This window comes from Brachyhypopomus gauderio, unplaced genomic scaffold (genome assembly GCF_052324685.1).
Source record: "Brachyhypopomus gauderio isolate BG-103 unplaced genomic scaffold, BGAUD_0.2 sc60, whole genome shotgun sequence".
Taxonomy (NCBI): domain Eukaryota; kingdom Metazoa; phylum Chordata; class Actinopteri; order Gymnotiformes; family Hypopomidae; genus Brachyhypopomus; species Brachyhypopomus gauderio.
In genome coordinates this window covers 1,860,792-1,872,661 of record NW_027506881.1, presented here as the reverse complement: position 1 = coordinate 1,872,661, position 11,870 = coordinate 1,860,792, and the positions used below count along the sequence as shown (strand labels likewise).

General features: G+C 45.1%; 1 protein-coding gene across 2 annotated transcripts in view; it reads right to left on the bottom strand.

Annotated features, from left to right (window-relative positions):
- Positions 1-926: 926 nt before the first annotated feature.
- The window catches only part of gata4 (GATA binding protein 4), a 12,937-nt gene continuing 1,993 nt past the window's right edge, over positions 927-11,870 (bottom strand). For both annotated transcript variants that reach the window (XM_076988113.1, XM_076988114.1), the window contains exons 3-8: positions 11,155-11,781; positions 4,780-4,946; positions 2,272-2,397; positions 1,997-2,075; positions 1,767-1,897; positions 927-1,658 (exon numbers count right to left, since the gene is read on the bottom strand). In XM_076988113.1, coding sequence (XP_076844228.1) covers positions 1,536-1,658; positions 1,767-1,897; positions 1,997-2,075; positions 2,272-2,397; positions 4,780-4,946; positions 11,155-11,653 — 1,125 coding nt within the window. In that variant the 5' untranslated portion in view covers positions 11,654-11,781 and the 3' untranslated portion in view covers positions 927-1,535. The remainder of the gene's footprint in view (positions 1,659-1,766; positions 1,898-1,996; positions 2,076-2,271; positions 2,398-4,779; positions 4,947-11,154; positions 11,782-11,870) is intronic.

Here is an 11,870-nt window from a genome sequence, read left to right as displayed (position 1 = left end):
CGCTCTCTACATGTTTCATATACATTCATATACTGTGAGCAAAGCCAAATACAAAATAGGACAAAATAACACTGTTCAAAGTACAATGGGGCTGCTCAATAATGACATAGTAAATAAAGACTTAGTTAATAATGACAGTTATTACTGGCGCCACCTAGCGGCAAAACTCTGCATGTACATCACTCTGGTGTAGCGCCGCATAGATGAAAATGCTCGATCCTGTTTTCTTCAATAAATAAATAAACAGATTAAATGATCTCCTCAAATTTAAGGGAAAAAAAAATCAATAAATGCTAGATGAAATGTGATGAATTCGTATGCATACTTTGTTTTACTGTAATATCAAATAGAAATAGAAATAGAAAGAGTTTTGCTCATAAAAGTAATTCAGGCTATTGAGCCGAGGTGGGAGGAGTTCTTACAGTCATTATAATTCACAAATATACCAGCATTACAGGCCACTTGTCATGTCAGTTTATGTGTGTTATATGCACAGTGTCAAACTGTTGGGACAGTGTGGAGTGTGTTTCTTTTGCCACAGGAGTGCTTTGACTGTGTCTTAAGTTCTCTGTTAAGGCAGTTGTCAATTTTTCTTGACTTATAAGACACTCCTGTTTCTTGAATTTGGAGTATACTTATATTATGTAAAGTCTCTTAATGAAGTCAGCAAAGCTCTTAGTAAACACATCGTTGTTGCTATTAGAACATCGCAAACATTGAAGTCAAAGGCCAGTCATAAGATGAAGATTATCAAGCTTCCAGAGACAATATCACATCATTGAAATGGTGGACGTGTGCTGAGAGGAACATAATATATACAATAATAAAGGCACCTGAGCTTGTCTGGTTGTCTGATAAATATCTAAGGCACTTCATTAATACAATCTGTGATTGTTTCACAAGATATTTTATTTTCTTGCAATCAGTCTTTGGTCAAGGTCATAATCTTGTTTTGGGTCCTGGGAATCTTTAGCCTTGTGATAGGCCATTGTCATTATTAGTGCATTACACGCTTGTCTAGTTCACACACTCCATTCAGTGACTTGACTTGCATGTCTGGATCTCTCCCTCTGGATCTCTCCTTCTGGATCTCTCCTGCTGGATCTCTCCTTCTGGATCTCTCCTGGATCTCTCCTTCTGGATCTCTCCCTCTGGATCTCTCCTTCTGGATCTCTCCTTCTGGATCTCTCCTGGATCTCTCCTTCTGAATCTCTCCTTCTCCTTCTGGATTTCTCCTTCTGAATCTCTCCTTCTCCTTCTGGATCTCTCCCTCTGGATCTCTCCCTCCAGATCCCTCTCTCTGGATCCTTCCTCTAGCTTCACTGCCCTTTTTCTTGTCTCATGGCATCCTGAGGGTTCTGTTGTTCTTCTATCTTCAGTTGTTCTTGTGTCTTCTGTTGTTCTTGTGGTTGTGTTTGCTGGCTCTTGGGTTTTCCACCTTGGCTCTGTCAGGGCAGACCATCCTGCGATGCTGTGGACCTTCACATGCACAAGCTGGACCTGCGGCATCTTGCTAGGGGGCATCATATTAGAACCTAAGCGAGAATCAGGCTGTTCCAGGGCTCGGTCTTGGAGCAGGGCGCCCCCGTGTGGGCTCCTGGCGAGAGCTTTAGGTTGGACGCTCCACTTGAACTACCCATGTAGGCAGGAAGAGAGACCTGGGGAGAGAGAATCAGTAGCTCACGTCATGATCTATGTAGAAAAAAACATAACAACATGAAGTGCACGCTCACGTGTGTTCACGTGTGGTAAGCGTGTCTGCGTACCTGTGTGTGGATGTTATGATGGGAAAAGAGAGTAGGTGTGTCTGGCTCAGTTTTAATGACACGGGCCTCTGCTCCGGTACCATTGGTGCTGGTTGGAGCAGAGGGGGTGTGGCCATCAGTCCCAGGGGTTCCTACCAATCACAAGCCCAGGGTTCATTATAACGCATTACATTACATTTGCATTCATCTCTATTTCCACAAACATTTGTGTTCAATCAGCCATGACACACCGGGTTTGGACTTGAGGTTTTTGGGTTTGCGCTTGCGGGTCTGAATCCCTTCTTTCTTCATGGCAAGAGGGCGAGGAACCTGCATAGAAGAAGATTAGTTCAACACAGATTAGGAAGCTTATATCTATTGATATACACACACCTTAGGCGTAGATTGGAACCCTCTTTTCTTGATTCAGTGTCTCCCTCTAGTGGTCATAACTTATCAGTAAATAACTTCCAGTTTTGCAGTCCTTCATCAAAGTTGTTGAGCCCACGCTGGTGCTACGTCTTACCCCGTGTAGTTTCATGTAGAGGCCACAGGCGTTACAGACAGGCTCTCCTTCAGTGTTGCGTCTCCACAGAGTTGTGGTGGTGGTGTGACAGTTAGTACAGGATAACCCGATCCTTCTGGAGGCAGACTGAGGGGGAAAGTGTGTGTGAAAGAGAAGGATGAAGAGAGCGAGGTGAGGGGAGACAGAGGAGAGGAGAGAGAGAGGACAGGAGAGACAGAGGACAGGGGAGACAGAGGACAGGAGAGACAGAGGACAGGAGAGACAGAGGACAGGGGAGACAGAGGAGAGGCGAGACAGAGGACAGGAGAGACAGAGGAGAGGAGAGACAGATGTGGTGAACCATTTGCTACATCTCTGGATGCCGTTATAGCCCAACACAGATGACCTGTCTTCCAGTAACGGAGGTTTTCTGCACATTCACATTCAGTTTTTTCATGTCAGCAGCCGGACGCTCAGTGGACAAAATATGTCAAAGATGTTGTAGTATGAATGTTTCAGTGTTTTTTGCGTGCTTGTTTAGCAATAAAGTAACAAGAACAGTTTCTTCCCCAAAGCAATCACCACACTGAACTCACACGTGCACTGATCCCATAACTGAACCTCCAATCTCATAGACTCTCACCATATAATAAATGCAATAATAACAAGTGCAATAATATGTGGAATATGTGCAATATTACTATTTAATTATTTAACATGCAAATCTTAGTGTTTAAACTGTTTATCCTATAACTCAGTGGTTCCCAAACTTTTTCTGCCGTGCCCCCCTTTAGTAGATGAGAATATTTTTGCGCCCCCCCTACACCCCCCCCCCCCCCCATATTGACTAGGGATGTGTTGAAAACTTACAAAAACAATAGGTTCACAACTTTGGTCAAACATGAAAAAAATAAACTGCAAGAAACCTTTTAAATGGTTCAAGAATTCTAAATATAATTTAAAATAAATAAGGAGATGAAATAAGAGAAACAGCAAAACATATGCGGCTAGTTTGCAAGCGCAGACATCACGCAGAGCGCAAAGCATGTAACGGCCAGAAATATGTGTACTGTCTCTTTAAGGGAGCGAGTTGAGTGCGCGTATGGAATATTGTTGTTTTTTAGCTTTCTGCCGAGTCAGACCTCTGCTCTTTATTTCATTTCTGTAAGTAACGCATTAAATGAGATTTGGACAACTCACCAGTTCATGTATGAACAGTGAAGTATTGCTGGAGCCCAGGTTTATTTTGGTCAACCAGCAAATAAACGGACTAAGTGGAATACCACCAGCGCGAGTATTAAGGTTGAACTAACTCCGAAAAGCAAGCAATACAAGCATAGAATTAGACTGAATAGATCTGTTTTTATGGATCTGTCACATTGTCACCGATACCCGATCTAGAATTTTTTCAGATATTAATATCGGAATCGGTGCATCCCTAAGACACATGTGCACGTTTTACTTTCAAGCTCCGCGCCCCCCCTGCAATAGCTCCGCGTCCCACCTAGGGGGCGCGCCCCCCACTTTGGGAACCACTGCTATAACTGTACATATGTCACGTAGGGCAACGCCCCCTCTCGTAGCTGTCACTCTGGGTTCCCTCATGTCCGTGTTCCCTGCCTGTTTGTCCCGCCCTGCTCGTTGGTTTTGATTCCTCGTTTGTTACCACACCCCTGTGTCATTGTCATCACCTGCCCCTTGTTTAATGTCTGTGCATATAAGCCCCTGAGTCTCCCTTGTCCTTCGTCCGGTATTTTTAATTTAATTGTGATCGTGTCTGTCCCATCGCTGTTCTTTGTACCTGACCGTATTCCTGTTTCTCCTGTGTCCCGTGCTCCCTGTCTTTGTAATGCCCGTCTTTGCATGTTTCTCGGACTGCCCTCCTGTTATCGACCCTGCCTGGCTTTCGGATGACGATTACGGTATTCCCCTGAATAAATCTCGCTCTTCTCAGCACTTGTGTCCGTCCTCTCGCTCCGTGGCGCGAGCCACGTTACAACATAGAACTGGAAATTCTCTACACCTTTATTGTATTTAAATTAAAAAACTCTTATATTCTATAGTGTAAAGATTTTTCTTATACTTTTTATATTCTGTATGTTTGCACTGAAAAGGGAAGCTTTCAATCTCATTGTACATGTGTATAATGACAATAAAGGCATTCTATTCTATTCTATTCTATTCTATGATTTAGTATTCGTTGAGGGCTGCCCACCGCTCTGGGCATGTGTGCACCACAACACCCTAGTTAATCACTAGTGTGTGTGTGTGTGTGTGTGTGTGTGTGTGTGTGTGTGTGTGTGTGTGTGTGTGTGTGTGTGTGTGTGTGTGTTTGTGTGTGTTTTAATTGCACAGATGGGTAAATGCGGAGGACAAATTTCGATTGTGGTGAAAAATCACAATTGACAAATAGGGCACATTTCATATTCACCCCAAAACACTCACCTGTGTTAGGTCCCTTGCCCAAACACACATCTGTTTACCCCAAACACATTCAGCTATTCACCCCAAGTGACGGGTTTGACTCACTAAGCGTCTCTGGGGTTTGATCAGTGGTCTATTGATCCCGTTCATCTTGTGGTAGAGTCCACAGGCGTTGCAGAGGTAGTGTCCTGTCCCGTCCCGACGCCATAGAGGAGTGGACATGGCCCCGCAGTTCACACACTCACGGCCCTCTGAGAAATCCTCAAACAACTCTGAGAAGAAAGAGAGTGAGACAGTGATATATATACGTGATATATACATATAGAGAAAGAGTGAGACAGTGATATATGACAGAGAAATTACAGTAAAACATCCATGCTTTGCTCTATTAATATAAATAATTAACAAGTGTGTGACCAGCAGGGGGGGCTGTTCGCCATGGTTTACCACAAGGGCTCTGTTCTTTCTCTATGAGACAGGTCCTGATAAAAAAAGGCTGCTCTGTATATAGAGCAGAAATTGAGCTAATCTTTATAAATGGAAACATCACATGTGTCTAAGGGTCTCTTAACAGCCATGAAGGACGGATTAGTTTGGACACACAGGAGAAGAGAGAGAAGACTCTCACTTTGTGTGTTTATTTCTTTATCATTCAGGACTGAGTGGTGTCCAAGGACATCAGACATCCTGAGTAGCTGTTAAATTCCTGTCAAACTGAATATCACAACTCCATATATCTATACAGGTAACTCCATACCTCCATATATAGGTATATACAGGTAAATACATGTAACTGTCCACTGTAAAATGAGGCGTTAATCAGAGCTCACAGTGTACAACTCAGCCTGAGTGAAATAGCTTTATTTTAATAATGTACAATATAGCTTAACCATAAAGCACCATAAAGTAGTTCTCTTGACACACACACACACACACACACACACACACACACACACACACACACACACACACACACACACACACACACACACACACTTATGTTTCAATCTAGACTTAACCCCTGAGTTTCTCTGAGGAATTTGGATGCTGTAGACAGACACAGAGCGACCTCTTCTCAAGGTTCCCAGCTACAACCTTGAGACTCGGAGTCAGACAACAAGTGAAGAACAATGAATAAAGAACTGACATCATCATCATTCTGTCCCCTCAACCTCAACACTCACATCCTCATCACTCTGTCCCCCAAACCTCAACACTGACATCATCATCACTCTGTCCCCTTAACCTCAACACTGACATCATCATCACTCTGTCCCCTTAACCTCAACACTGACATCATCATCACTCTGTCCCCCCAACCTCAACACTGACATCATCATCACTCTGTCCCCTTAACCTCAACACTGACATCATCATCACTCTGTCCCCCCAACCTCAACACTGACATCATCATCACTCTGTCCCCCCAACCTCAACACTGACATCCTCATCACTCTGTCCCCCCAACCTCAACACTGACATCATCATCACTCTGTCCCCCCAACCTCAACACTGACATCCTCATCACTCTGTCCCCCCAACCTCAACACTGACATCCTCATCACTCTGTCCCCCCAACCTCAACACTGACATCCTCATCACTCTGTCCCCTTAACCTCAACACTGACATCATCATCACTCTGTCCCCCCAACCTCAACACTGACATCATCATCACTCTGTCCCCCCAACCTCAACACTGACATCCTCATCACTCTGTCCCCCCAACCTCAACACTGACATCATCATCACTCTGTCCCCCCAACCTCAACACTGACATCATCATCACTCTGTCCCCCCAACCTCAACACTGACATCATCATCACTCTGTCCCCCCAACCGCAACACTGACATCATCATCACTCTGTCCCCCCAACCTCAACACTGACATCATCATCACTCTGTCCCCCCAGCCTCAACACTGACATCATCATCACTCTGTCCCCCCAACCTCAACACTGACATCCTCATCACTCTGTCCCCCCAACCTAAACACTGACATCATCATCACTCTGTCCCCCCAACCGCAACACTGACATCATCATCACTCTGTCCCCCCAACCTCAACACTGACATCATCATCACTCTGTCCCCCCAACCGCAACACTGACATCATCATCACTCTGTCCCCTTAACCTCAACACTGACATCATCATCACTCTGTCCCCCCAACCTCAACACTGACATCATCATCACTCTGTCCCCCCAACCGCAACACTGACATCATCATCACTCTGTCCCCTTAACCTCAACACTGACATCATCATCACTCTGTCCCCCCAACCTCAACACTGACATCATCATCACTCTGTCCCCCCAACCGCAACACTGACATCATCATCACTCTGTCCCCTTAACCTCAACACTGACATCATCATCACTCTGTCCCCCCAACCGCAACACTGACATCATCATCACTCTGTCCCCTTAACCTCAACACTGACATCATCATCACTCTGTCCCCCCAACCTCAACACTGACATCATCATCACTCTGTCCCCCCAACCTCAACACTGACATCATCAACACTCTGTCCCCCCAACCTCAACACTAACATCATCAACACTCTGTCCCCTATATCATGACTGATGTTGGTGATCTGGTTGGTACATATCAGCTGCTCTTTGGTCTTGAGGTCAAAGCTCCCGTTTACGTCCTTTCAGACCAAGCGTCCTGTTCAAGCCCTGGGTGGGGGCACCTTCAGCATTCAACACAATACGGAACACAAAATCCACTTCATAATATAATTATCTGCAGTCTTCCAGACTTAGCAACAGTGGACAGGCTGTATGGTCCAGAAAATTATTCTTTTCTGGCAATTACAGGATTCCATTGTGCAGATTACTGAACTAAACGTTTATGAACTGTCAAAATATTTAGGCTTCCTGATTGATCATGAAAACTACAAGAAATACATGAAAGGCCGTGTGTTTGGAGAGATGGAGCACAGCTGGGGGTTATTCTCAGAATGTTGAAGTCATCATCTTAATTAGGCCAGCTGATTAGTTTTAAAGATTAGCCTACAGTCTTCTGTGCTTCTGAGTACTGTCTTATATCAACAGATTAGAAAAGCAGCCCCCACCGGTTCTGGTTCTGATCTGCCTTCTGTGCAGGGTGTCAGGTTTGCAACTACTGACCTAGTCTATATGCAGTGTACAGGGTTAGTGCACATTATGTAACCCGTGTTGAGAATGGTCAGAATGGTCAGACACCCATTTTTGGATTAAATCTGTACTGATGTGAGACAGTGGCCTAAATTAAAATACACATTAAATCTTTTATTGCACACAGAGTTGGGAAACCAGGAGGATAAAAAGAACAAAACACGTGATTATTAATGTGAGCTGACAGAACAAAGCAACACTGACACGGTGATCCCGCACTGGGTGATCCCGCACTGGGTGATCCCGCACTGGGTGATCCCGTACTGTGTGATCCCACACTGGGTGATCCCGCACTGGGTGATCCCGCACTGTGTGATCCCGTACTGTGTAATCCCGCACTGGGTGATCCCGTACTGTGTGATCCCACACTGGGTGATCCCGCACTGAGTGATCCCGCACTGGGTGATCCCGCACTGGGTGACCCCGTACTGTGTGATCCCGCACTGGGTGATCCCGCACTGGGTGATCCCGCACTGGGTGACCCCGTACTGTGTGATCCCGCACTGGGTGATCCCGCACTGGGTGACCCCGTACTGTGTGATCCCACACTGGGTGATCCCGCACTGAGTGATCCCGCACTGGGTGATCCCGCACTGTGTGATCCCGCACTGGGTGATCCCGCACTGTGTGATCCCGTACTGTGTAATCCCGCACTGGGTGATCCCGTACTGTGTGATCCCACACTGGGTGATCCCGCACTGAGTGATCCCGCACTGGGTGATCCCGCACTGGGTGACCCCGTACTGTGTGATCCCGCACTGGGTGATCCCGCACTGGGTGATCCCGCACTGGGTGACCCCGTACTGTGTGATCCCGCACTGGGTGATCCCGCACTGGGTGACCCCGTACTGTGTGATCCCACACTGGGTGATCCCGCACTGAGTGATCCCGCACTGGGTGATCCCGCACTGTGTGATCCCGCACTGGGTGATCCCGCACTGGGTGATCCTGCACTGGGTGATCCCACACGGTGTGATCCTGTACTGGGAGATCCTGCACTGGGAGATCCTACACTGGGTGATCCTGCACTGGGTGATCCTACACTGGGTGATCCTGCACTGGGTGATCCCGCACTGTGTGATCCTGCACTGGGTGATCCTGCACTGCTTCAAGGAACCTTGTAAATACTTCAGTGGTGTAAAGGTTACAAACCTGCGTTTTGTTCCGATTTATTTAATCTAACATTGTTATCTGAAAATCACACATGTCATCAGTCACGTGTGACTTACATATATGAGCTAATTTTAAATAGACCTTAGAGAACAAGGCTGCTAGATATCACAATTTGTCATACAGGCATTTTGCAGAGAAATACTATATTTACCCTGAAACGAAGGTATTGGAATTTGTTTGTTACTCGGGTAAAGTCAGATTCTCACCATGTCTGTTTTGTCCGTGACTCATTAATAGCCTGCTCAAAGTCCAATCGCACCCCACTGATAGCGAACTGATATTTGGGTAACCATCTTAAAAATCAGCTGACACTGAAACCCACGCGTCCTCGTGGTGGTCTATAGGCCAACAAGTTATCTTATATCCCAGAATGCAATAATCCAATCAATCGTGACCATCGGGGGTTTCTGATTAGATAACAAATGGCTAATATTTAAACTATTATGTTGTGCACGTGATTTTGTTCACGTCGAACTTTCTACGATCGCGCCTGTTTTAACAGTATTTCATAATGTAGGCAAAATTCCTAAAGGCCAGATATAATAAGATAGAATTAGACAGAAATTATAGAACTTCTGAGACCAATTTGCTCTAAAATATACCTGCAGCCTAGCAGCAACGAACAATTATACGAAATTGTAGTAACCCGTCAAAATAAAACTGCAGCCTAACAAATATGATGCAGTTTTTTGTTATCAGTAACAGCTTAAATGGAGTTCATGAACTTAATTCAGGTTAATTTAATGTCATTTCTGTAGTTATCTAACACTAAGTCAGTCTGGATTTCTTGTGAACTGTTTTGGATAACTTAAATTCTGCAGCATGCAACTGTAATGCCCGTTAGACAAATGTGGGCTAGGTGAGGTTTTCCTTTCCCTTCATTTACTTTACGCTAATTATTCACCTAACGTTTTAAAATATCCTAAACTATAGCCTAAACTACTCTTCTTTCTCTGTCCGTCGAATAAAATTATGTCCAGTACCTGTGAATGTGCTTCTGTGAAATCCAAATCCATCTATAGCGATCAATTTAGTTCACCCAATTTTGCTTTCAGTAAATTGCGTAGCAACGTGTTTTCATTGAGGCCTGCAAACAATTTAAATCTCATGCACAAACTTGTTTTATTTTAGAATATATTTCTTTTTGTTATTTTAACCAAGAACTCAAACGGAGTCTGACATTAAATTCATGCCAGTAGAAATTTTTTTTCGCCTAACGTAAGCTCTGCATTTTAATTTATAGAACACAAATCGTTATTCAAAAATGTTATTCAATAAAGCCTCATGGTACAAACGACTGTAGCATAAGATTACTATTGTTTGGGCTATCATCACCTTTTCAATACAGAATTGTTTGGAAAATGCCGTACATTGCATTTTTACAGGCCTAGACTACATCTCTTTTAAATACTCTGTGTACTAATTTGAATGAGTTAATCAAAATAAATTAATAAAAGTAATTAAAAATAAAAAACGATATTGTGAATAATTGTAGAAACACTGAATATGATATTAAAAAATATTACGACACTTTCCTAAAACGACAGAGGTGTGCAAAACAATGACACAACCCCAGGAAAAATTTAGCCTTGTGTAATATGGATCGCTTAAAATAGACAAAAAAGTAATGCAAAAAGATAATGTAACAGAACTCTGCCTTAAAAGACAAGACCTTACTCGTAGGTAACTGCAGAAATCTTAAGGCTGTGTAACTGTTTTAAACTGCCGTACATCACAACGTTTTCTGCGTAAAGCACTAAAGTGTGAACTTAAGTTAATATATTCAAATCATTTAAACCATTTAAATAATTTTAATCACTACAGTAGCGCGATTGTTGCTTTTATTCACAACGATCACGACGTGTTTAATGAGATATGATGTCCAAACCACAAACTCTTCGACAGGGTTTCAAAACCCTTTAAAATCATACAGATAATAACAAACGGACCGAGAACTCTGATTAATCAGGACGGACCGAAAACTCTGATTAATCATGACGGACCGAGAACTCTGATTAATCAGACCAAATCCACGGAGCTATCGTTCAGGTTTAGGTAGTAACGATCATGAATCTTATGTTGGAGGGTTTGTCTGTCCATGCAGTAATAACAGTAACACATCTAAAGTCATTATTAATCTCTCACCTAAACTCGGGTGTCGTGCGCTGCCTGCTCCGCTCTGTAGGCTGTGAAGCACCGAACCGTCGAAGTTAGCGGCGGTCCAGGCGGCCCCCATGTTCGGGCTCACGTAGGCCGTGTACGGTGCGTGGTAGGAGCCCCCCAGGCCCCGGGCACCGTAATGATCCCGACCGCTAGTAGAGATGTTCAACGGGCTCGTGTACGTGCTCTCCCGAGCAGTACCGACACCGGAGGTGAGAGGCGGGCTGCTGGGCGAGAAGGCGAACCGGGACACCGGGGGGTTGTAGGACGGGACGGTGTCCACCGCCGGCTGCGCCCACGCGGGGTGACCCGGAGCCGCGCTCGTCTGCGGGGTCTGCAGGTACGGGAGAGGCGCCATCACCGGGGTCGCTCGGGTGCTCGGTACGTACACCGGGGACGTGGTTCCGGTACCGGCGTTGTGCAGGAAGCTCGGCTCGTAAGACGCAGGTCCGTGGTTCGTTGTCATGGTTATACCTTGATACATGTCCACGCTGCACAGGTGAGCGACGGATGTACGACCGACCTGCGGCACCGGGACCTGCACACGGATGACCTTAACCTCCCCGGGGGAGAAGAATGACGTGCTGAAGATCCCACACCTGGTGAGAAGGACTATGAGAGAGGAGTGGGGAGAGGGTGTGAGTGCTCTCTCTCTCTCTCTCTCTCTCTCTCTCTCTCTCTCTCTCCCAGACACGCGTGTT